General features: G+C 35.9%; 3 protein-coding genes across 8 annotated transcripts in view; 1 reads left to right on the top strand and 2 right to left on the bottom strand.

The window, feature by feature from the left end:
* The window catches only part of LOC139968654 (uncharacterized), a 39,447-nt gene extending 32,293 nt beyond the window's left edge, over window positions 1-7,154 (top strand). For all 5 annotated transcript variants that reach the window (XM_071972905.1, XM_071972906.1, XM_071972904.1 and 2 more), the window contains one exon: window positions 847-7,154. In XM_071972905.1, coding sequence (XP_071829006.1) covers window positions 870-1,811 — 942 coding nt within the window. In that variant the 5' untranslated portion in view covers window positions 847-869 and the 3' untranslated portion in view covers window positions 1,812-7,154. The remainder of the gene's footprint in view (window positions 1-846) is intronic.
* Window positions 6,305-16,599, bottom strand: LOC139968650 (alpha-2-macroglobulin receptor-associated protein-like). The gene is made up of 7 exons (XM_071972899.1): window positions 16,429-16,599; window positions 14,080-14,233; window positions 12,848-12,958; window positions 12,304-12,411; window positions 11,531-11,769; window positions 10,303-10,488; window positions 6,305-9,437 (listed from the first exon to the last, which is right to left on the bottom strand). The coding sequence occupies exons 1-7, from the start codon at window positions 16,597-16,599 to the stop codon at window positions 9,372-9,374; spliced, it is 1,035 nt and encodes a 344-aa protein (XP_071829000.1). The 3' UTR covers window positions 6,305-9,371.
* On the bottom strand, window positions 16,429-26,700 carry LOC139968648 (uncharacterized). Of its 2 annotated transcripts, none has more exons than XM_071972883.1 (9): window positions 26,357-26,700; window positions 25,334-25,512; window positions 24,418-24,827; window positions 23,974-24,028; window positions 22,999-23,252; window positions 22,421-22,614; window positions 22,114-22,224; window positions 21,178-21,656; window positions 16,429-19,617 (listed from the first exon to the last, which is right to left on the bottom strand). In XM_071972883.1, exons 1-9 carry the CDS (start codon window positions 26,499-26,501, stop codon window positions 19,372-19,374), a joined length of 2,073 nt encoding a protein of 690 aa, XP_071828984.1. In that variant the 5' UTR covers window positions 26,502-26,700; the 3' UTR covers window positions 16,429-19,371. The 2 variants fall into 2 exon arrangements, with proteins under 2 accessions (XP_071828984.1, XP_071828985.1); XM_071972884.1 differs by lacking the exon at window positions 26,357-26,700 and adding an exon at window positions 26,232-26,348.
* Window positions 26,701-26,724: the final 24 nt, after the last annotated feature.

Raw genomic sequence — 26,724 nt, 5'->3', positions numbered from 1 at the left:
TGCAAAATGATTCAAAATGTTGCAAACCAATTTTTACAGACATGGCAGTTCAGACTATTTTTTGTATTGACTGCAGAGTTTGCCAATGGTCTCATACACTGATGTTGTTTGCATTACTTATAGCTCAACAGATCAACAAACAAGTTTTGTGAATTGGCAGTCTCTCTAATACCATATCCTTACATTTGGTATCACTGTGATATGATTATATTTTTGACCACTGATATCGTATCATAAGTTCATTGACTGGGCTGTCATTAAAAAGGCAAGGTTTAACCCAAGGCTTCATTGGTCACAACTCACAACATATTGGCACTATTTGATAGGTCAAAGGGATATTTTGAGTTGTGAGAGAGAAAAAAAGAAAATGGTTGCTTTGCCTAGACAGTATACTGACTGGTACAGATGGAAGTGTTGAATCAAACTCTCACACTTGAATGCTAGAATCATTGATGATATGTACTCTGTATTTATTTCTGCATTTTACAAAAACATGTCTGTATTTGCATTGGGTATGATAAAGAATAATTTGTTAAACTTAAAGCACCCATTCATTGCCTATAACATTTATTTGGTTCATTGTCTGTGTGTTAAAAGCAGCTCAGTTTGTTTGCAATACAACAACTGTTGTCCAATTAATAGTACATAATGCAGATGTATGTAGGCCAGCCATATATTAGCTACTGTAGGGCAGAAGTTTGTTGGTTGTCAGGCTATCCATCAGCTAAATTTTTGATGATAACAGATATTTTTCAATCCCACAATCAACCTTTAATCAATATTCACTATTCATAGCCTCTGTAGTTGCTGATATATACATTTTTTCTCACTTCCCATCATTTGTAGGAAGGAACCTACGAGGAGGTAAAATGCTTCAAGTTCTGGGGTTTCTAATTGCCATATCAGCTGCTGCATATGCAGATATACCGGTTTGTTCACCTGGCGATAGAAGTCCAAAAGACTCAGTCTTAGATGCAGATGATGTCAAAAGAGCCCTGTTTGATGGTAGTACGCGATGCGATTTCAGTCATCAAGGCTATGAACACGTCTGTGAGGATGCATTCCATCATATGACCTGTGAAATTATTAACTTGACAGGCAATAGATTGAGAAGCTTGTCACCAACTGTGTTCCAGAATGTTGTCAACCTAAGAGAAGTGTTCTTAGATGGAAATAAATTTGTTGTAATGCCTAAGTTAATAAATGGTGACTTAGAGTTCTTATCAATGAACGACAACCCCTTAGAACAATTTTCAAATAACTCTACAATTGATTTGCCCAATTTGAAAATCTTGTCTGTTAAAAATTGTCCAAACCTATTTGCGATAGATGAGGCTGCATTTGAAAAAAATGATAAATTGAACCAGGTAAGATTTAGTGGAACTCCACTTAAAAAACTTCCATGTCCATGTTCTAATTGTTTTAATGTTACATTGGAAGGCCCTGTAGCAGTGCATTTGATGTGTGGCAGAGGGTCTGCTATTGTGACTTTTGAAAGCAAAAGAGCAGAAATTTTTTTCTTGAATAAGACAGTGGAAATGTTGTTACAGACTAATAATTTTACAAACAGACTTATTTGCATAGACCAGGTAAATTCAGAAACACACTCTACCACACCAACATCTACACCAACATCATTTGCTACAAATACATCAGCCAAACCTAATTCAGCACAACTGGCACCGATCGCAGCTATAATTATATCATGTATTTTCATAGGCTGTGTAGTGTTTGCATGGGTTACCCGGGTACCCGCCCGATGTGGTACTATCCTGTTCCAATTTATTACCCGAATCATACGCAAAGTGTGATAGTTTAAAAAAAAATTGCAAACCGATGGTTAGGCTGATTTCCCATTGACTTAGTGTGTTGTTAGGCTACCATGTGTTCGAAGATAACAGCAATAACGAAAGCTTTCCATAGATATCTTATAACTGCGTCACAATTTCAGCTAATAAACAGATGGCTAGGCTAGACTACCCCCATTGACTTAGTGTGGTGTTAGGCAACCATGTGGTCAAACGTAACAGCAATAACGAAAGTATTTCATAGATGTCTTATAACTGCGTCACAACTCCAGCAAATAAACAGATAGTTAGGCTTAGCTAGATTTCTCATTGACATAGTGTGGTGATAGGCTACCATGTGGAAGAAATTAATATTTATTCATTCGATTATTTCAAAGAAGGAAAGGCTGACAAGGAATTTTACGCGATGTTTATGGATTATAGACGGGATAACTAAAAAATAGTAATCGCAAGTGGCTTTTTACTAATCGTTTATTCCAAATGTGATCAAATTGCGCGAATCGCGCAATCTCGCGGCTAATGCGAACCCTGGGCCTGCATAATAGATAGTAGTAGTATTAAAAACAGGTTAAGAGCTCAACTGGATATTTATATGGTTTGATCCAATAGACGTGCACGAGCTAGCATAAGCAGCGGCGGCAGTGCGATGTTAGTAGTAATGCTAATTATAATTAAATAATTTATTTATTAACAAGTTAATGAAAGAAACAGAAGCAAATAAAAATTATTGAGGGGGGTTTTATACCTTATCTTACACCTACGTATTTGAACATGAAAACATGGTCAGTAGAGATTATAATGCATTTATTACAGCATCCAATACGTAATTTCTTGAAAATCGTGATACACGCGGGTAAACAAATTTTTTTCCGGGTACCCGGATACCCGACGGGTAACGACCCTCGGGTACCCGGTTCCCGATTTTTGGACCCGTGTAAACACTAATGCTGTGTAATGGTGTGTATATTTTTAACAGTAAAATATCACAGGTCATACAAATGTTGCAAACGAAATATAATTCAACTCCAAACTTCTGAAAAGGGACATGATATAATAAAGTATTCCAAACATGAAAGTGAAAAAAAAGGGGAAACTCATCAGGTATTGCTCTCAAAGTAAGCATGTAATATTCCAATCTAGTACGACCCCTCTCCCAGAGGTATCTTGGCATCTGCTAGAGGTGACCATTGCATAGCAAATCTTTATGATTAATAATAAGCTGTCAGTACAGATGCAGCTGTACAGAGCCAATGACACCTCTAGTACAAAGATTTTTTTTTTTTTGGGGGGGGGGTGCCAAATCTTGTCAACACTCCATTGTCATAATTTTAACTTTACTGATAACAGAAAGATAGTGTTTGTAGTTACTGTACATATAGCATTTATGTGTGTATTTACATGATAAATAAGATGTTTACTAAGCATGTTTCGTCATACCGTATAAGAAGTATATCTGCTACGACTTTAAACATTCCCACCACCCGCACAAACAGTTTTGGCAACTGTGTATTTTCTGTTACTGGGGCCAGGCTGTGGACCATCCTGTTGTCTTTGGTTGCTAATCGGTCCACATTTCACTTTTCGATGTGCGTACAGAAATTTTAGATATGTTCTATAATGCTACCATCTGTGGAGTTTGGAGATACTGCCTCATTTGTTGGGGTGGTTATGTTAGTAAGACAGAAAGGGATCGTGTTGACAACATCATTAAAAAAGCTGAAATATTAGTAGGGGGGTCTCAGTCTGTGGTTGATTTTGTCTACCAGTGTCTCCCACAATCCAAGCTCAACTCCGTTTGGGACGACTATAGTCACCCATTTAATTTTCAGATTTTATAGTCAGATTTTATTAATGCTAGTCAAGCTGTTGTTTTCCTCACATAAACAGGAAGTCAACAATTCCATTCTTAGAACACAACACGTAGCAAGTAAACTCCCAGGAATCTGTGCACAACTTGAGCAGTAAACAATTATCCCTCCTTTACTGGTAACGAAGGGACACTAGTTCACTTGCTCTTTACTTTAGCATAAAAAGTAGCTAACACCTTGGTTAAACATTTCTTGACATTAACTCTCTTTAACTATCTAGCCATACCACATTTGACCATGCTCTTTACATTTCCAATTTCAACCCAAATGTTACATTTCCCTTGACCCTGCCCTAAGACTCCCTCAACCAAAGACTAACCTGCACCGCAATTCATTTATCCCTCGTGCAATAAAACTTTACAACAGCAATTTGAGTCGTTAGGTGGTTGCCTAGTCCTTCGATGGGTAGGCTCTCTGTCTTTTACTTTTTAACTTGATCTTACCTTCTTTAGTTATTAATAGTAACTATATATATGTTTTACTTACTTATTTCTCTTTCAAAATAGCTCTGAAGACAGTTCTCTTTAGTGTGGCATTTGAAGTAATCATATTTTTTCTCTTTTCTGTCTTGTTGCTGTTTTTGTTCATTTGCATGTTTTATTTCTTCCTTGTAAAGCACCATCGAATATCGTTTTAGTCATGGACTCATGGTGCTATATAAATGCCTTATTATTATTATTTTTTTTATAAGTAATGTTAAGCCATTTTTTTCGATGAGAAATATTCAAGCTATGAACTGACCATTGTTTTGTCTGAGAGAGATAATAAGAATAGCAACTTGAACTGAAGTCAATCATGTTAGTAAACATAACATGATATGTACATTTGTTGTGATATGTGAACTTGCTTAGCTGATTCAGTTGTTTAATTTCACCATTTAAGAACGAACCTTTAAGTAAAGTGATATCAAACTTACTACAAAACCAGTGACACTTGTAATAGCATTTTAAATATCATTTGTTGTTTAATTTTGTTGTTTTGGTGAAGGCACAAGTTATTCCTATTCAAAAATCGCTGCTGTTCAGTGTTGTGGAATGGAGTTATTCCATGGGTTTGGTATTTCTGTTTTGCAAATTGGTAAAATTGCATTAGGTTCTGTTCTCTTTATACACAAGCTCTGTCACCATAGCTGCACTGCAGTGTTGATGCATGAGATGCTATCATGTACTTGAGAAAATGGTTAGATGTCCACGTATGCTCTCTCATCTGTTGGTTGGGGATGTTAAGTATTGGTGCCGAGAACGGGTTTGTCAATTACACATCAGCAGTGCCTTGTAATTTTAAGAAATAGATAAGATTAAACTTAAGAAACAGTAAATTTGTTATTGAATGAATACCAAGGAACTGACCAAATTTGTAAACAAGTAGATTTGGATATTTGCTTTTATATGATATTTCACAATCACAGATGTTTTATTCTGCAATTTAATATAAATTCATCTTCCAGCTTGTTATAATTACTGTTCACTGCTTCAATGAGGATGACAATTACCACCAGAATATCCTTTAGAGCAGCAGTGGTCTATATGGTAGTAGACATTGTTTAATAGCTTGACTTTTTCCTATTGCTATCTTCTTGTTGATTTATCTATGAAATATTACCTATTCATTTGGTTAGCTGTCAATCTATTTATATTTTATTACCATTCAACTTTCTCATGTCCCCATCTTCACAGTACTTTAATTTCCAAGTAGATTTTGCTTTCGTATTATGTTTCACAATGATAAGATTTTAAATCTGCAATGTATTCCAATATAAATTCATCTTCCAGCTCGTTATAATTTCGGTTCAGTGCTTAAAAGTCAGTAGTCTCTCTATTTATATTTTTATTACCATGCAACTTTCTGATGTTACCATGGTCACATCTTCACAGTGCTACTGTCAAATGCATTCATCATGTTATGCAATTGATATTTTGTTTTCCATGTATAGAAAATTTCCAACATTTTGCTAAGCATTTTAAAGACCACCACTGGAACATTCCTTAAAGCAGCGTGGTCGCAAACATCTGAGTCTGAGACCCAGTGAAAGCTATCCTGATGTTAAACAACCAAGCTCTGAAATATGCATTAGATTTATTAATTTGTGCTTGAAAAATACCTTTTTAATTTTCATATATTTATATAATTTATTTTTTATATTTAAGTTACATAAAAATCTATTATTTAATTCAAGGATGAAATGCGTGTAAATTGGTGCAGCAGATTTCTTTGTCAGAGGATGATCAAAAGTGCGGGAAATAATGGATGCCTCCTTGAGGCTTCCAAAAATTCATTTTTGGGCATTATCATTGGCTATTAGACTTGTTAGATATCATGATGATCTTTCATAACTCATTAATTAAATAAAGAACAAAAAATGTTTACCTTTTCATCTCCTTTAAAATAAATGTTGTAATAAAAATCCAGAACTGTTGTTGTATGTGATTTGTTCTGTAGTTCCATTCATATGCAGTATCTATGTAAACATAGTGAATGTTCATCACACTTACACAAGATAACATAGAAAAGAAGGTGACACATCTTCCTTGAGCACCCTATGCATTAATTATCTTACTATGTACAACACAAAGAAAGTTATACAACTATTGAACAGCATATGATAAAAGAAAGGTCACGTAGAATTCATCAAAATTACACCAAATATATTCTCTTATAGATCTACACATTTTGAGAAATGAAAGTGATAATTTGAGAAAGAGTCAAGTTCCAGTTGTCTTGAAGTTGGTGGATGGGCAGATGATAAATACTGTGTATATTTATTAAATACAGGTCAAAGAAAGCACTGAGCCGAACAAAATCAGATTATTTCATATTCAAATTTCAAATTATCCAGACGCTGATTAAAGGGTGTGAAGACTCGTGCAAAAAGAAACGTCTAGTGCTGGTTATTTGACCTGGTTTCGAATGAGGTGTAACAGAAGTGTTAAACATCACCATCGATCCCAGAAAATACACACAGCTTGCTACTGTGGGTAATTAGACACTAGTGTACAGTCAGTACATACAGCTGCGGTCAATACCCACAGCACATTATACAAACCATACAGCGATGGACATCTCAGGTCCAGCTTATGATAACAATTAAGGTATCACATTACATTACTGTCTGCATTTTGTAGCGACACAAACAAAACGTCACTTGCAAGCAACAGAGAGTTAACTTTTGCAGATGGCCGCACATGGTTTGGGGCGAGTCTTCAATGCCTTTAAACACTATTTAAGCATTGTGAGAGTTAAAACAAACCTCTTTGGGTAAACAGACAACATTTGTTGGATAATAGTGATACTTGTTACTCTAAGCTTGCACACATCCTGTCTTTAATTTTACAGCCCTGAAATCTGAACCAATCGGTTCCATGATATTATACACCAACGAAGGTGTCATTCATGAACAGAGAGAAGATGCACATACATTTGACTGACAGCAGTAGTAGTAGCACCAGATTCACTGTTGAGGGGGGGGGGGGGGAACAAATATACTCCATAATCACTTGACCTTATGAAAGTGTTGGAAAAGGACCAATATCATAATGTCCACCAACCTTCCTTAAACCCAGAGTAGGAACAACAATTCTCTTCATGCATATTTTAAAAAAAATAATTGTTTCTATAACAAAATGACACAGCTATTTGAATCAAACATTCCTTATGGTGCTTATCACAGAAATGGACTGTACAGCAGTGACATCAGGCAAATGTTTCCTGCTATCATAGATAAGATGTAGATAAAATAATATGGTATTGACTTGTGAGCAATGGTGTTTTATTAGCAATGCTCTGATTGTAAGCATTTTAAATTCAGCCTCAAAGTACAATATTTCGTAGAGGTTTTCAGCTTCATACTGTCGTATCTGACAGAAAGCCTCATCAATGTCAAGATCACAATAGTTATCACATCTTGTTTATCCATTTAGAAATTTCAATTGACGTCTTCAAACTAGTTTATGGTTTGATTTTAGTAGATAATCCATACTGCTAGTTGAGTCTCATTTCAAATAAGGAAGGCAAATGTCTGGAATATTTCATGAAAAATTTCGGATTTGCTTCTTTTGCACGTGATTGTTTTGAATATAGAAAAGTTTTTGGGTGACTGCTCCATTTTGATTAAAAGAAACAAACAATTTAAGGTGGTATAGCTTATTCTAGGTAGACATTGTTGAATTGGATATCCACTACAAAACTTTGCACAAAGTATGGGTTACATTGCCATTTAGTTTTTCTCTATCCTTTCAGAAGTATTTCTTCTTCAAACCACCAAGTTGAACCAGTCCTATATCTACAAAATACAACGGAAGGACAAATTGTGTACGATATATGTACTTACTGACAAAGTATAAAAAATAACACCTTTGTGGGAAATCATTGATCGACTTTCTTGCATACATTCCAGTATGGCCCCATTTACAGGACAACATGTGCTTACTTCTAGCAAAATTCACAATTTGACTTAAATTTTTACTGAATAGTTTTATGTACAAAAATGATTTTTGAAGTACTTCAACAGACAATCTTCCCTACAAACAAATAAAGATACTAACAAACAACACTGAATGATATCAATATTTTACCTTTCTTTTGAAATTGATTGGACTGTGTCAACTGGCAGAGGTGATCGATAAATAAGAATACATATTTTCAATGTCTCGGTGCTGCAGTTAATCTCCACTCCTGGTGAAGGCCTATATACAGCAAGATGTGAGGCAAAAAATTGTGGACTGTACTAATCAGGAACATACAACCATTAATCATACAACTATTAATCATCAGATAAAGGGAGCAAGTCTTCACTTAGGGTTTCCAACCTATGATCATTTGTTTTTATTTGCACAAAGATCCACCTCAGAGGAATGAACCACAAAGCAGGTACAAGAAAAATATAGCACCATCAATATCTCATAAGATATATTATAAAATCACTTTGATATAAATAGCTCCAATTAACATTCTATTAAAAATTTTAATAATAAAAATGTTAGAGGAACCTTGCAAAAACTCAATTATGTCGTACCATCTTTCAGAGTTGATGGGAAGGGAATTTTATGGTTTTTATTTTGTTATTTATTTCTGTCAAACAATATTTAGCCTGCTGTCAGTCTGCATCTTTCATATAGAAAGGGACTGAATGTAAATAGAGGCCTGGGAGCAGAATAACAATAGACTTGTTTGTTTGTCATCCCCCTTACAAATCTGTTCACTCTTCCCATAGTCCCACTGGAAGACAATAAAGATGTCACAGCCACTCCTTGATAGTAAAGTACAAAAAAATCTTCTGTGTAAAATAAATCTGTCTTTGAAAAAGATATTATATATAAAAAAGAGTGACTAAGTCACTAAGTCGACACCACACACAAAGTATCAAAGCCAAATCTATAACAAAAACTATTTCTGCACATTATTTTGGCTTTCAAGTATTAAACTAATGTGGGTGGTTTCCATAACGAAGATATAAAACAAATCAGCCCGAAAATTATATTACCGGATTGGAAAACAAGTGAACAATTATTCTATTAATCCTGACATTTATTACTTAAAATTAAGATATTTTTGGGATGGATCTTGGTTATTTTACATGTTCCATATAAGCCATTCTAAACTTTATACATTTCATATAAACAGAAGTAAGTGTTACAGGCAGCTTCAGAGACTACAGAATACGACAGAGGAAAATACACCATTAATAAATCTACAAAAGTTAAAGTTCGTTCTTCTTTCCAGCTTTTCCCAGCTTGTCCTTAAAGTTTCTCATCAAATTTGTAACCTAAAGTGGAAGAAAACGAAGAAGGAAGCCATTTTATAATTTATATTGTGTTAATCTAAGAACAGGACAACAGAGTTTTATCAATGTGTGTAAACTACATTATTCTGTTTGCTGAAATAATGTGTTCATGGGCATAGGGGCCCAAATTGAGCTTGGGGGGGGGTGGGGGGAGGGCTGTAACAATTTGACCCGAAAAAATGTAAACAGTATGGAAGGGCGTACTGGTGAGGTCGCCCTCAACTTTGGAATTTGAGTTTGTTATAAGTTAGTGCCAACAATGATACATTTAAAATCGTCTTGGACAGATAAGGAAAGCATGGAGTGTGAACTGTGTCAAAACTCCACAACATCAACATCAGATTAGTCAGGTAAGCTTAGAAAATTAGTCTAATTACCTGAGGTTGAGTTTTTTCTGGAACTACTGATTCTCATCAGACAAGATTAATGCAGTTTATTTTATTCGTTTGCAGTGCCCCCAAAAAATAATAGCATATTGCCCAAATTTTCACAGAAATATCACTTTAGCAGGCAAAAAGTTGCTACAATATTTCAAAATTACTATCTTAAAGGTTCTTTTAATTATTCATAACTTTTACCTGGTTCAATCAACAAATTAAATGTCTTCTGGTGGGGGGGGGGGGGGGGGAATGCTTTGAGAGTTGCACTTAAATACTTGGTGAAGTTTCAGCATGGGTGACCATTATTTTGACTTTCTAGCATATTTGGGAACAATACCAGTGATCTTTAAATTATAAACTGACTCCTCAGCTGGTTGGTAAGTACTAGGCTTGTGTAACTGTAACTCAAGTCCACACTAAAACTACACAAATAATTTATGAGTGATTCCGAGAGTTTAACATTTTACCTTTTTGCTCACTGTCTGTAATTCCTCTCGAGCAGATGCTAAGATTCCTCGCTTCTCTTTCATGGCTTCAGGGTCCTTCAAATTGCTCTTATTCTTTGAAGTCAAGTGATCTTTCTCAGCATGTAAGACTTTCTTGTGAAGTTCGTCATTATTTTCTATCTCCTTTTCAAATTCTTTCAACTCTTGCTGCAAAGTATGGGATTGAGAAACAGAGCGGTGTTAGCAAGGATTTGAACCAATAAAACAAAACAAAATTTCTATCATGAAGTAAAGCCTTTCAGGGTAAGACACATATCTACGTCACAGTGTGCCATAATCTTACCTCTGTTTACTGTACTAACATTCGAAGCTACTATGTGAGCAAATCAACATTAACACTTGGTAAATAGTCATTCCTGCTGTTTAGGAATGAAATATCTGGCTAAATATTAATCACCGAGACACACCTATCCGTAGCAGGTCACATAACGTCAACAGATAAGACTTTGACACTGCTTTGGTATAGCCTGTATTCACATTACATCATACATGTGTACACAGAACAAACCCTACATAAGGAATCTATACAGAATGTATCCTGTATTCCAATTTTCCAACACTATAAAGAAAAACTTAAATAAGGATTCATTTTTAGACATTAAGTAATAACAATTTTCAGAGTTTTTATTTCTTATGAAGCCAATAAAAATTCATTCAGTTGAGCTTTCTTTCATATGAATTTGTGTTCTCACAAGAGTTCTTGAGTTTTAATAACTACCAAGGTTTCAGTTGGGTTACATCTTATGAATAATTCATAAAAACTGCCTTGTCATTGTTGACACAATTCCCTAATGCTAATACTGTTCCATACTCGCTGCCTTTATCATACTACAAAGCACTTGTACTGACAGTACGAACAATTCCTAAATTTTATTTGATAGAAACCTGATATTCATACTGCTATTATTGACAGTACCAGTGCTTTGAAGCAGAACATGAAAGCTAAGCACAGAAATAAATTGTCCCAACTCAGTTGTATCTTAAGAAACACACAGTGTCAGGCATATATAAGGGTATACTCTCTCACAAACAAGAACAATGTCTGATGGCTATTTTGTGAGCAAACGTGAAGTTAATCGGGAACTGTAATTTGAAACTTGGCATCAAATCTGAATCACTCTGAATCAATCTTGGACAATATGCTGGGGAATGTCAGCACATGAAGAACAAAAAACAAAAGCTACAATACCCGAAGCTTTTCTAATTCCTCCGGATCAAAGTCGGCTCTCAAAGCTTCCTGCCAGAGTTGTACCACTTTATGGTCGTTGAATCCTCCTCGCTCCTCATCGGGGATGACCTTAACTGCCAGACGCTGGAAGTCCTGGGTCAGATCTCTGTGCTTTAGTTTCATGTCTATGTCTGCTGCCCTCCTCTCCATAGGGTTTACCTTGTCTTTGTCACCGGCACCGACTTCATTTTCATTTGGCACTAAAATTTTGGCAATTTAAAAAAAAAAAAAAATATGCAAATTAGCTGGTAGTATTAGCTAACATGACTGCATATAACACACAACTACAACAGGGCTACAGCAGTAATCAATTTATTTATTACTCTCAGATATTGTGTCTGTAAACATTTATTTCTTTGCTCCCTTTCCAATATTTCAAATTGACAAATTAAAACATTCATAAATTTTTGGTGGTTTGAGTAATATTAAAATGCTGCTACACTCAACAATAAACTTGCTCAAACTGACATGTTTTGGCATAGGCTTGCAAGGTCAATGGATGTAAAAAAGTATACCTTTTTAAGCCTTACCTCACACTGATAATTGAACTTGTTAAAACTTGGGGGAGGGAGGGGTGGGCTGTTCAGCATGCACGGTTTTTAAGCTGTGCTTTTGTGGTAACGAGAACCAATTGGCACAGCATTTTTTCATTTTTTTGATGGCAAAAATTGTTTTGCCTTTTCCTCTGGTTTGCAGAGAGAAAGACATCCTGACTGTTAGTAGTTCAAACTCACTTGGTTGTTTGTGGTCCTTAATGGCAGCCTGAAACTCTTCAACCTTTACCTGGTGTGCAAGGAGATCTTTCTTTAAAATTTCCAATTCATCGTCAGAAAACTGACCATCTGGAAGAGAGAGAAGGAGAGAGAGAGAGAGACAAAGATGTAATATAGAAACTACTGGTGTTTTATGTGCAGTGAAGGACAAGATTGGTGACACTATTACAGTTTGAAAGTATTGCACAGAATATTAAAAGAAACAGGCCAAACAGAGCAGAAACCCCCAAAACTGACTGGATTGGGGACTTATGAGTGACCATACTTACCTGTCTTCACCATCAACTACTTTCCCATCTACCTAAACGACACGATTATAACGTTTTAGCACTGCGCCCCCACTTCACGGGCACCGCCCACTTCCTCCCAAATCTACCATTCAAAGAACCAACTAGATGTTTTTCACAACAGAACAAAACAGAGCAAAGAACAGAACTCAAAGGGACCAGAGAAACTACAGAAAGCTCACTATAGTGAATTGCGAGGAAAGATGTAGTATACTTACTGTTAAGAGCAGAAGCCCACAAGTCGTTGACTCTCCTGTCACGGAACACTTGTCCTTTGTCTGCAAAGAAGCCGTCTTTCGATGGTACGATACCAAACCTAACCATGGCATCTGAAGATGAGAACAGAGTAGGCTCACACAGTAAAAAAGGATTCCTTTATTATATGGTACTTAAACAGCATTTAATCAATTCGTATGAACTTTGTGTTGATAAGTTACAAAATAGTAGTTGACATTCTGAAATGTTGACAGGTGGGCAACACTGTGTACTGATCTGATCATTTCTTATTTGGCAGACAACAATGTAGTTAGCATTTTTGTAGAGGGTGTTGTCATACTGGTCCCGACATTACCGTAGATACAGCAGCTATCCTGTTTACAGTTCTTCAAAGATTTTGAATTGCATTGTAACAATAAACATATGTGCTCAGGCACGTAGCCAAGGGGGGGGGAAGGGGGCAGCTGTCCCCCCTTGAGCATATTTTTAAAAATTTTTTTTAATGTTTTTATGATATCCCTAGTACTTTCAAAAGAGGAAATGCTAAGATGCAACTTGCAAGGCCTGGGAAGTGCCATTTCCGGCGATCTGGGAGGCATTTTCAGCCAAAACTTTCTTGTACGCTTCGCGTCAACATCGTGGCGCTACGCTTAGATAGTTTGCAATGCCAAATCTACAGTTTCGCTCTTCCCTTGGCAAATTCCTGGCTACTTATGTTCAAAAAGATCTCGTCTGTGATAATTACGAGAAGAATCTCAGGTATGATTCCAATATATTTTCATTTTGGAGACTTGGATGCACTGTCACAGATGCTCATAGCTTAAACTCACTTATATAGTGGACACAATTGAAAATACCTCAAAGAAGCTTTCTGGTTGGTTTTACGACGACCAGATGCCAGATTAAAATCAGCTCTTGGCTGAACGACAACATTGTGTGCAGAATCAGAGGAAGCTTTATATCAATTTCAACTTATATGTTGATCTTGGAACCTACTGAGAGGGGGAGAAGTCGGTGGGGTGGGGGAGAGGTTAGACATTCCGAGCTGGAACCTATTGAGAGGAGGAGTTGGTTGGGGTAGGGTGGGGTGTGGGAGAGGTTTTGCAATCCCAGCTGGAACCTACTGAGAGTTAGTTGGGGTAGAGTGGGGTTGGGGAGAGGTTAGGCATTCCCTGCAATGACCTAATTCATAATTACTAAATCTTGAATATTTTTTTTAATAACCTCTGTTTACCTTGTAAGTGTCCATCTATTATCTTCTCTTGTTGTTTAAATTGCTCTGTTGGTGTATCTGAAGACTGCATGTCTTTCTTATTCTGCAAATACTTTTCATCTATTTTTTTCAGTTGTTTCCTGAAATCTTCTAGTTTATTCTGGTTCAGATTTTTCTGTGGAAACAAAAGAATAAAAATTAATCTAAACATTTACAGTATCACTTATGAAAAGCATGGTAATATTCATAAAGGCTTCTATGATAGTAAAGCGATGTAGGACCATGCAGTACTCATACAGGGGAAACTATGGAATTAATACTAGTCAAAGCAAGACTATATGCACAGCACATTGAAAAAGTTCACAAACTATCCTTACATATAGAATGACCCACATGTGGCATTGTCAAGTGGTATCCAAGAGGATTGCCCAACACTATCCTTTTGTAAATATTTGTATAAACATGCTTTACTATTCATAATGAAAGAAAAGCATATGATATATGCCTTGTCCACAAACTGCTGTGTAAGTATAGGAAACACTTAACATATATCTCAGCAACAGGTACAGTATGGACAGTCCATAAAACCTTGAAAACTGTGCTTACAGACGGCAACTTAGGCAGGTGAGAACGCGATGGAAAAAAAAAGTACATGAACATAATTTACCGTTTTATTAGATCTGATATGTTCATAGTGTGCTGAATTTCAAATAATATTTCACATAATTTTCATGATTAAATTATCGTGAGAAATTATTGTCAATTGGTGGATTAAATATGCATTGTTCTTATGTTAAAGTAGCAGATCCCATGGATATCTCCAGTACCTTCCTTGGACTTTAACCCTCCTACCTCCTCCTGTATGATCACCCCTTATCAGTTAAAAATTGTGACAGGTATTTGAAAGGTTTCCTAGTAGGCCTACATACTGTATGTCAAGTGTCTACTTGTTTTAATTGTAAGTAGTTTTGGAAAGTATGGTGATATGTTTAGCACTGGATTGGTAGCATATTGTTTTTGTACATTTGAACAGCACATAACAAAGAAACAAAAACAGTATTGTTACAATATATTGTATAATATATGGGGAAATTAAGATAATTAACACCCGAACCATGAGGGTCGAATATTTCAACTATTCCAATTTCCTGTTTCTACATTTTCCTAACACCTTCCTGCCATTCTGTTTTGAAGTTAAGTATAATTACAAAGTCCCAAAAACTATTGTCAGAAATGCATGGTAGATTGCCAACTTGAATAGATGGAACTATATACCCTTTCCACATAGAAAAAAGTAAATAATGGCGATCTAACGTTGTATGCATAGAAATTATTATGAAAAATGTTGCAGCTGCTGTGAGTGTGGGTATATACTTTCGAAGGTATCATAGCTGTATTGTTGGCACCACATCTGTTCGCCTGGGTTCCTGGGCAGGTGATATCCGTTCCATCCCATCATGGATTGCCAAATATAAGGGTTAATAGCCCAGTAGTTTTCAATATCTTGAGTACAGAAGCTAGTCTGTGGATCTACAGAGGTTTGATAAAGAGCAATTTGTGGTTTGGTGGATGACTCCCAGCTGTTGAGTGATGGCAGCATGCATGTCAGGACTGGTCTGAGCGTATTTCACTGCCTAATCTGACCATATTGAAGACTAATTTTTATCTGGTTTCCCTTGGCACACACCCTTTGTTTTACAATTGTGGAAACATACTCTCATCTATTTGCACAATGATACTGCGGGCTGTGGCCTCTGAGCATGATCAGTGTCCTTATCAGTTTGGCCGAATCAACTTTCCTCAGCTCAGGTACTCATACAGTACTTGTTGGCTATCCTTTTCAGCTTAGCTTCTTTAACATGACCATTTGGGAGATAAATTCAAGGTAATGCACAGAACTATTACAGAAGCTGCCTGCATGCCCATATACGTATTGCATGGCTTGTCATATGAATAGTACCTAAACCACAACTGAAAGCAGTACTTAATTTACTGAAACCCTTTTAAGTACAAGGACTACAACCACCAAAACACCAGTTGAAACAAGTCCACACATGTATTGACTAAAACCCTGATACATTGACTGAAGCGACAATCACACATTGGGTTAACTGACATAGAAAACCTGCAATTGGTCCATGGCAAGGTTGGCACTGGCTAACTCTTGTTATCACTAATATGATTGCACAGGACATACTAAATACTACTACTAGTGGTATGGCTAAAATTAGGCCTACTAACTAGGATGCAATAAACCGTAGTGTTGGTGCACTGGCCTAGCGTCTCAAACTAAGGTTGACGTTTTACATTATGCTACATACTGTTTGCACAGTTTTGCAAGTTGTTACTGTAATTCCTATTGCAACTTACTCGTAAGGCCTTTTCCCAAACTTTGTTCACTTGCTTGTGTCTAAACTTTGGTTCGATCCTTTCTGGCCCTTTGTCAACTCGATTATCATCTTTGTCGAATTTGTCCCCACAGCTGCAGAGCAATACAAAGGTTGAAGCAACCAAGAATATCACGATGATTGATTTTGACATGTTTTTTAGAGCTTTTGCTTGTTCCTGTCGCGTGAAACTGATAATACGCCACACTCTTCTAAGGGCCAAACTACACAGTACTATTGAGGACAAACTTGTTCGTGGAATTGTTATTACAATATAAAGCGGAGAGGTACGTGCGGGTACTAATGAATACAAAATACACCCATTCACACTAACCCACGTGTAGTTAACAGTTTTGAATAAACAGAACACGTCATGCGGCTCAAGCAACATTTGAAAGAAACCATTCACTTGACTTAGCTTGAAGTTTTAAAACCATTGTCCCCCACAAAAGTTCCTTTTCTCCTTGTTATGAATTCAATATATATGTAAGAAGGGTAAGGTGTAGTGTTTTCTACAGTTGAACTCTGATCAGTAGGTTTAAAGTATGGTAGTCGCCAGTCAAGAAAGGAAGGTATCCAAAACATTTATGGTAGAATGCCGCTCGTGATCTGAAAATGTGACGCAAACCATAACTAGAGATGGAAAAATATAAAAGATGAACAGCATTAAATTTGGTCTATCTCGGTGAAAGTTAATAATCGAATAGGCTCGGAAATTATTATAGTTGGAGGTGGTATATCATGCACATAGGCATACATTTGTACCCGGGCCGATTCTAGTGTGCCTTGAACCGGCGACGGAAGCTCAGGGGCCTTGAAACGAAACTATCATCTTTCGCGACCAAGAATCAGTCGGCGCCGCAACTTTAATTAGCTGTGCCTTGGACCCCTCGAACAAAGCGGACCTTGTTTAAAGACAGTACCGTGAACCGGTTATAGACATATACGCCTTGTGGAACTGTGATGGCATTGTTTTCACTGCACATACCTTTGAGTGAGTTTGAAACATGTATGTTCAAAAACAACATTGACACATAAACCAAGTAGGCTAATTAGTAATTAGTCACACTTTCTATTTTTGGTAATTTGTACGATCTCATGTGAATACCGGTTGATTGAAGTCACTTGTGGGGAGGGGGTGCTTCCAATGCACTTATATGCAAGGCGTACGTTTTCTATGCAACGTGTAAATAAATGGACGTTACAACGTAGACACCACACTGTTAACTTGAACAAAACGAGTTCACTGTTAAACATCTATGAAGGGCATGATAATACTGAACAGTACCTCACCAAAGACCAATTTTATTTTGGTGTGAAAAACAACAACAAACATCACATCGTTCCAGATGTTGAATGATACCGAAGACGATTGAATAGACAGTGTCATGCTTTCGCTCGTTCTTAGTAGTGCAAACATCATGAGAGCACGAAAATTTCATATAAAAATAACGCCCTCACTTTGATAGAGTTACGTGATTACTGATTATTTCAAGTATGGTAACTGTCGACACACAGCTTTCACATTTCCCCCCGCAAACAGCTCAATGATGCGAGTAACATCCTCTATAGAATCTTCAGAGCCTTTTCGACAGGTTGATAAAAGTTAAGAACCTTAGCTGTTGCCTTCAGAGAATCAAAAGGAGATGTCAAGAAGTACAATCATTGTTTGAGGATCAAATATATATTTTCTCACACTGTTCTGGTTTATTTACTATGTTTATTACAGTATATATATATATATAAATATATATATATATATATAAACATATATATAAACATATATATATATGTATTCACAAGACAGGAAATGTGCCACTGTAAACAAACCTGTGCATCAGAAAGAGGCAAGACAGTTTGCAAAATACAGATAAAAACAAGGTACAGTATGTAAAATTTTATTTGCTTCTTAATATGTAGGTAGAGTGAAAAATCCCTTAAATGTCAGAAAGTTCATTAGAGGTTTTGATTCAAATTACACAGATTTCTATGAAAATATGGCTCGTTGCTCTTTGTATGAACAACATTTCAGGCCTTCTGTTAATGGCAAGTTAAGAGGATTGGAAAATAGTAAGTGAACTTCAAAAACATTGCATTTTTTTATAACACTCAAATAGGAATGAAATAAATCATCAAAATTCATGTTCAAAATAGAACACAACCCCAAAAATAATTATTATTTTAGTGGGTAAAATACAAAAATTTTCATTTTACATTAAACAAGACAACTTATAAAAGGAGAGAAACAACTCTAAACCTGAAATGAATAAACAAGAATTTAAATATCTAAAAACTATGAATGGCAACTTAGCATACTGAGAAACAACATCATAGCTATAGCCATGCACAAATCTCTGTATCATTAATATCTCTGAAGAAACTTGAAAAAAAAAGTCATGCGGTCCTTCCAACATATCAAACCAGAATGAAGTTGATTTTGAGCTTTCAGTACCATGACAACCAGGACTATGATATATTGCACCTTCCTTTAATTTAAATTTAAAATTGAGACTCCTATATCTTTAATGCTGATGTATACTGCAAGTGAGCATGAGCTTGTCATTGCAGCCTGCATAGCAAAATTGACCTAACTTAAAATGGCCATCTGGCAACTTGCATTAACATAAAATACAAAACATTTCTTAGAACATTCCACTTTTACGAAAAATTGAAGCTGTTATAGAATATCACTAGAATATGTTCTCACTAGATTTTTAAACATCCTCTCAGAGGGTAATATTTTACACAATAAATATAATGGTAATAAATATAGTATTTAAATATATATAGAATACATCTTATTTCCAAATTTACACCCTTCCTAAAGTTAGTGTTTCACATTAATAAAGACAAGGTAGACCTACAAGATAAAATTCTCTGACAAACTGTTATATTATCGTCTTCAGTAACTGCTAATACCAATGATTCATTCTTTAGTTTCCATTGTAGCTTCTACAGAGGAATTTTCAAACTGGTTGACACATTGGCCACCTGCTGCAGTTAGATGAACACCTTGAAATGAACCTGAAGGGTATGATGGTAGGTTGTTGCCATAGGCTACCCCTGGTGACCTCACAGCATCAATTGCCTGACCTTGGGAGTTGTAGTGTACTGCAGGATATATTGATGTGGGAATGGCAGCATCTGAACTGGTGTTACTTCCATTTATATTCTGCAAATGAAAGTAAAAATGTATTGAATATAAGAACAGGGAGCTTGCAATTTCAAGTGGGAAGATAAATCAAGCAAAAGTTGAAAAAATAAAGTTTAGCACCATTCTTCAATGCAATTGTCTAAAGATGAAGAGCAGCATAACCTTCAAAGCACTGGTCGAAGAAGACTAACTCTTATTAGGTTTGTCAATCAGAACTCCATGCACCCATATACTGAAATTATCCATTTGTTACATACATTACAATGAAAAAGGTCCCTTGTAAAGTTTTGTATAAGTTATGGATCAAACTATAATTTTCGGTCAAGAAAGTTAGATAATACAGTCAATACAATTATTCAGATTCAAATTTCAAAATGATTTCATTGATAGTACTGGGGGCAATTTCACCATCACATGATTCATGTGATAAAGATAATACAGGCTGTTTTTATTTGATGTACATAATTTTGCTGTTGTACTAGCCTGTTATTTTTCCTACAAATCTTTACAAGTGTTCATACAATGTGTTTCAAATAATCGCTGACTTAGTTTAACAGGAACAAATCCAACCATTATCTTAAATATATGATAGAAATAAACTATCACAAACACCCTCCTAAAACAACTAAAGAAACCTGAATGCATTTAGGATATATCACAGATTTAATGTTCCTTTCCGTTACAAGGTAGAAGACTTGAACAAGTCTAAATATTACTTCATGGAGCCACATTTGCCTAAATTTTCATTGTGTCTTACATTTTTTCTGAATAAAAACGTGTTTCGTAAATTCCAAATCTAACATACTGAAGCTCTTAGCATGTCCTAACGATACCATTGGGTTTCAGTGTCAACACTGTGAATGTTCTACCTTGAAAATATGAAAAGAAAAACAAAAAGTAAAATGTTACTGATTCTTGTGGCTCTATGACATCTTTGATTCCAAATGACAGCTGCTTCCAGACATAGTATTTAAACTAGAATATCTGCTATTAATGGATAAATACTTTTCTCAGCTATTAAGGGGAGTTGATTCCATGCACAAAGGTCTCTATAATATAAACTAAAGATGATGCTTGGGTTTGTGTCTCCTTTAATAAGTGGTCTTAGTATCTAGTGGCATAGTCCAATTAGAGTCCATCTTTTTCCATCTGTACGTTCTTCCTCAGGAAGAATACCCAAGGCAACAGGAGTGACCCACACGTTTTTAGAAATGGTATCACACAAGTTTTTGGGGTTTTTTTTGCCTTTTGTGGCTTATATGTTGAAAGCCTGAACATAAAGTACATGCAGTGCAAATATTGGGTCAAGTTTAGAACCTTTTTAAAGAGAACTAAGAAATTTGATGAGTGAAGAGACTTATTTACCTGTAACAAAACCCTTGTTGCTTTAATAGCTAAAACCCTATGCAGTCATGGTATGGAAAACTGATGATGTCATGAATGGCCAATATTTCAGTAATATAGTCAGTGAGGGGTAGCATTCAGTAAGTGAATCTTCTACTAGGACTTGGAGACCACATAGCTTAGTATGAATTAATCAATGGAGAAATTTATATGGAGATTATGCTGACATTTTACCTTACTTGACATCGCTGAAGAACAATGAACACCAAATTGTTGATGACCTGTTGCCATTGGCTGAGGACCAGGTTGTCCGTAGGTCCAATTCATTGCTGTCTGTGAATTTCCGTATGTCAGTTGGTTCTGAGGGTAGTTTGTGAAATTACCAGATGGCATTTGCCAAGTACTTCCCAATGCTGGACCATAATTTGGAGGCTGAAGTGTGGTAAGCAATTGTGGCTGGCTGGTATTAACCACAGGTTGTGGGTGTAAACCTGGGGTTTTGTGTGATGCCTGCAGTTGTGTTGGTTGGTAATGGACAGCCTTGTTCTGATAGCCATTCTGATGTACTATTGTTTGTTGATTTACATGCTGAGAGTGAGGAATGTTGTGTATTTGTGAGGACTGGTTATTGTTGCTATTAGATGCCATGTTCACATTCTGGTAAACAACTTGTCCACCATCTCCTCCTTGAGTTTGCATTTCGTAATGCTGACCTAGGATTTCAATTTGTTTGAAATTGAAGGGAAAAAAAAAGATGTAGAAAAGAAGCGGAAAGAAAGTTAAAAGTGAGAAAGTAAAAAATTAAAAGTAAAAATCTTAGACAAACCATTAGTGCTACTTGCCATCTCATCCCTAGAAAGTTTTCTAGTTGAAAAAAACCCTAAAAACACAAGGAAGCAATGTAAATTGAAGTATTAGAGCCAACTCCTCATTCCTTGACAGTGGTTTAACTATGCAAACATAAACATGAAGAAACATGAAACCTTTATCATAACATTCACAATTTAAAAACAAACTAAAGAAAAATAGAAAATTTCTAGTATAAGCAATCAGAAATGTGTTTTAGTATTGAGTAAAAGTGTTTGAGATCTCGAATAGTTATATTTGTACTGGGAGAACATATATGTGAAATATGTCTTTAAAGTTTGATCATCAGTAGAAAAGTCTCACCTGAATGATGAATCACATTGACAGGTTCGGGGTGGCTTTGGACACTAGACGTTGACTGTTGTAATTGCTGAGGGGGCATGAAGATATTTTGAGGTGCACACTGGTCAGTATCTGGAACATGACAATAACATATATCATAGTAAATGATGAAAATGCCAATATTTTTATTTTGTTTTGTCTAGATGGTGACAGGGTATCGTAAGTGATTTAATAAAATATGAATATTAAACACATTTATCAAGATTTTCTCTCATTTCATTCTGCATTGTGCCTTTAGGTCTTTGCACAGTAAATATGTTGATGTTACCTCCTGGTTTATGTGGTTGCATAGTCATCCATGACTGCCCAGGCACTGGATGTTGGCAAACAGCAGGTGTAGACTGGTGATGCATATAGCCCATCACAGGATAATTCGGAAACACCATAGCTGCAGGCGCAAATGTGGACTGCATATGGGTCATTTGAGGACCAGATGGAGGATATATTGGTAGAGGTGCCGTACTGTTCAAGAAGAAATAAAAGAAAACGCAATCTGTAAATTTTCATTCAAGACCTAAAATGATTCAAGGATATAGACTAATGAAAACCAGCAAAGTTAATATCTATTACCACCCTCTTATGTTATACTATTCTTTAATGCTAACCAACTTACTGCAGCTGAATAAAAATGATGAAAAGAGCGGTACAGTCAGATTTAAGATTTGATAAGTCATAGTCTACCCAAACAGGTACATTGAAAAATAGCATATTTCAATGTCCTCCATTTGGTTTTCTAAATATTCAGTGTTCCCCTAGTGTATGAGTGCAGTGGAATAGAATTTAACAAACTCTGGAAACTTTATTTGAACCAAACCAGGCTAATTGATTGATGGAGAGAGTGTTTACCATTGTGGAGACTTGTGGCTGAAATTTTCGATGTCCTCAAGATCTTTTCTTGTTCTACCTGCCAGTTTTTGCTTCCTTCTTGAGCTACCCTTGCGAAGAGAGTGGCTCCTCTTTCTTACTCCAATGTTTTTGTCTGCATTAAAGTTATCGTTCAACGACCACAGGCTACCTTTACGAATGATTGATTTGGGGTTATCATCATGAACCCTTCTTCCTTTGAAGCGAGATGAAGTCAAGGCATGTCTGACAGAGCTCTGTAAGTAATGACAAAGGTGATATTCTATTTTACCATCACCCTTTTTGCCCCACCCCTCAATGCCTCCTCAAAAAAGCAAACAGAAAATTAAAACAAAAGAAATAGCATATGATGCTTAACTAGTTAATCACTCTACACGCATGCATTGACACATGCATGATAGCAAAGCTTAGGTTTTCAAATGCATGGCTCACTTCTAAACTGATTTTTAATCAAGCAATGATAACATTTTTATTTCCACTTGCTCCTCCTACAAGCTGGGGAAACAAGATGAAAAATGTTCATAGATGCAAAGATCTTTTCAAGTATGGTCTTGTTCACCAGTTACTTAATACCTAAAAATGTCTCGAATCTTGTGGTTCATTCTTATTTTATAAGAAAAGCTTCACATTTCATAGAAGCTGGGGAAATAAGATGAAAAATTTCATTGACCAAAAAGATCGTTTTAGGTATATGGTCTGCTTCACCATTCTGTTTTAACATAATACCTAAAATAATTGTCTTAAATCCTGCAGTTAATTCTCATTTTATAAGAAAGATTTCATGTTTCTGTCAATATTTTCCACTTGTCTTTTGAAAAAATGGAGCAAACGAAAAGAAAGAAGTTTTGACTAAGACAAAACCTTTTTCTCAGTGATCCATTTGTAATTAATCTTGTAACATATTGACATTCAATGTTCATCTCATCTCGATGAATCACCTGGCCTATGTTGCCTTACCATCCAGCTCTTTTTCTTCTTTTTGTCTAGGTGTCTGTAGTATGGAAATACACTCCTGAAATAAGACAAACAAGGAATTGAATTGGTACAATATGTGAGCTAATATATGGGGGAAAAACATTAAATAAACTGCATTCTCATGATGTCATTATTCATATTTGCTTTATTAAAGTAGTAACAATATACAGAGATGCATAAATACCTGTCATTTTGACATTGATTACCGTATTTAAACCCAGACCAGTGGTTAAGGTGTATAACTGTACCCACTTTCATCATGACTGGAGTTCTTACATGTACATCAAATGTTCTGGTAAATGGACAGAAGATGTTTGGCTGCCTTTTTTTCTGTTATAAGGTAATTACAATTGTGTTTGCAGTAACTAGTTTGCATTTGACCAAATTGGGCAACGTCACTCTATGAAATGTTAAACAAATACTCACTGAACCTCTTCATAAACTTCGGACGGATGCATTTCTTTCTTGTTACTGACTTTGTAGGCTTCAACAATCTGTTGCACAATGTTCATCTTCGGCTTTTGGTACCCATTGAGAATTGGTGTGTCTATGTTGACTCCATGGCCAATGGAATCAGATGATGACAACGGTCTCAGGGTGACAACGTTAACAGATGATTGAGAACTTTGTGCTTCATTTTCTGGCACTGTGATTGTGTTAACATTACATGCCTCTTCATTGTACTGAATATTTGCTGTAACAACCTGACAATCATTGGCTAGGCAACCGGTAGAGCTTCCTTCGACAATGATGCTCTGGTAGCTGCTATTGTTTTGGTTTTCATTGACTTCTGAGGCAATTTGACTAATTTTCTGCTCATGTGGAGGAGAATTCTCCTTTCATAATGAAACAAGAAAGAATATATTTATCCCCAATTGAAAATGAACATGATTGCAAAGAAACACTCAAGCAGCTAAGATATGTTGTAAGAATTAATGTTTAAATGAAAACTGTTCTTTTACCCATGTATGTTTCCTACCATTGAATATTTCATCATTCATTAATTTTCTAGATTTGTCAATACGTGACGATATATGAATTGTAATTTATTACCACAGGACAAAAATATACAAAATGTACCACTGAAGTGTGTTGGAAAATTAGGATTGAAAACACTTGAATGAAGCATTTATTCTACTACTCAAACAAAGTGTGTTAACCTGAATAAATATCACACAACCTTTAGGAAGAATGACATGTTACTTAATATGTGTTTTGTGTGAAATCTATAGGTTTTCTATTATTTCATTTTAATTTTCAACAACAGGTATTACCTGTTGTTGAAAATTAAAAGTAGTTAAACTACTTGCAGTTATGAAGAGAACCATAATCATAAACAAACCTTCTCTGTGCAGGACGTTATCGGCTCACATGGACTTAATGCTACGGTTACATAACTTGAAAATTGAGAATGATCTTGAGGGTGAGCTATTGAATGTGCAGACTTCTTAGTAGGTGAATCTCTGGTTTCTGACACATCAATGATTTCTTTCATAGCCTCAGAGAGAATAGGTACAAACTCTGTGAATTGAACATTAGACTGTGAGCAAAACTTGTTTCGTGCAGCCATTCAACGATTCTAAATTACCAACAAATACTATAAAAGTATTTAGAGTAGAGTTCTTCCTCCATACATTACTCACAAACATAAAATTATGGTAGGTCTTAATGTAACAGTTATCTGTATGAGGAACAGCTTTACATGCTTTCACTTTATTCCTGTCAACTGAACAATAGGTTAGTTACAATAAATTTTATCTACACTCCATAATTCTATGTGGTATTGTGGTAGGCAAACAAACCACAGTTTAAACATAACTTTCTGTCAATTCATGTGCAGTGCTAAGTTATTTTTATGTCCATGACACATACCCTATGACATCAGAGTTTGTGGTGAAATTTAAGTTTAAAGCAGCTTCTTGTGGTGATTATGATGATAATAAAAACTTGGGATTAACTTGCCTGACTCATTTAGCTTCATTTCAAGTTGTAATGATAATGTAACCATTTTCTAAAATATGTAGCTTCGTGAATGTATCCAAAATGTCTGTACGACGAAATTACTTTCAACATGCTTTCAAAGCACTACCTAAGCTAAACAAATCTGTGCCTTGAGTTACCATAACAAGAATATGCTTAACCAACCAAAACAGTTTCTTGGTAAGTTAATGTGAAACAAGGCAACGACAGTAGCCCTAGCCTAACGTTCTGCCAAACGAAATAGTGTAGCCTATACTAACCTAGGCTGCCAAGAGACTATAAATTAATCGATTGTTTCATGGACGTACGCAGGGAAAGTGAAATATTAACATAAGTTCCACAAGGCTAGGCTAAAACTTTGCTGTGATGAGTTAAAATAGGTTACCTGTTTTTATCGCGTCATGGTGAAATATTCGACCGGCGTCTGCGTGGATAACCATTTGAGTCCTAGGAATTGGCGCTGGCGTCGTGTAGACTGGATTAAGGTCAATTTCTTCTCCTGCTGCAAGTGCGGCTAGGCGATTATCCATCTTATTGAATCTTATTGAGTCCTCTTTTTATACTTTCGAGACTTACTTAATCATTCTAAGAATAAAACAATTGATAGAGGTAACTGTTACTGATTTGTGAAGTTAGAACATTCAGGACAGTAGTATAGTGTGCGCGCGCATAAACAAAGAAAAGAAACCAAACAAAAAACAAGAACGCGTACGTTTACTACGCGTAACTATGCAACAAATGCGATCCGCTGGG

This window comes from Apostichopus japonicus, chromosome 6, assembly GCF_037975245.1.
Source record: "Apostichopus japonicus isolate 1M-3 chromosome 6, ASM3797524v1, whole genome shotgun sequence".
Lineage (NCBI taxonomy): Eukaryota > Metazoa > Echinodermata > Holothuroidea > Aspidochirotida > Stichopodidae > Apostichopus > Apostichopus japonicus.
The sequence above is the reverse complement of the archived record's forward strand: the minus strand, read 5'-3'. Positions and strand labels throughout refer to the sequence as shown.

Bases quoted from the DNA above. Each gene is read 5' to 3' on its own strand.
- LOC139968650 (XM_071972899.1), bottom strand. From the start codon at position 16,599: ATGTCAAAATCAATCATCGTGATATTCTTGGTTGCTTCAACCTTTGTA. The intron at 14,234-16,428 runs GTAAGTTGCAAT...TTGTTTCCACAG, and splicing joins TTTGGGAAAAGGCCTTACGA to AAAAATCTGAACCAGAATAA. The intron at 12,959-14,079 runs GTAAACAGAGGT...TCTCATCTTCAG, and splicing joins AATAGATGGACACTTACAAG to ATGCCATGGTTAGGTTTGGT.
- LOC139968648 (XM_071972883.1), bottom strand. From the start codon at position 26,501: ATGGATAATCGCCTAGCCGCACTTGCAGCAGGAGAAGAAATTGACCTT. The intron at 23,253-23,973 runs GTAAGGCAACAT...CATTACTTACAG, and splicing joins AGAAGAAAAAGAGCTGGATG to AGCTCTGTCAGACATGCCTT. The intron at 22,225-22,420 runs GTAACATCAACA...GTCATGTTCCAG, and splicing joins GCAACCACATAAACCAGGAG to ATACTGACCAGTGTGCACCT.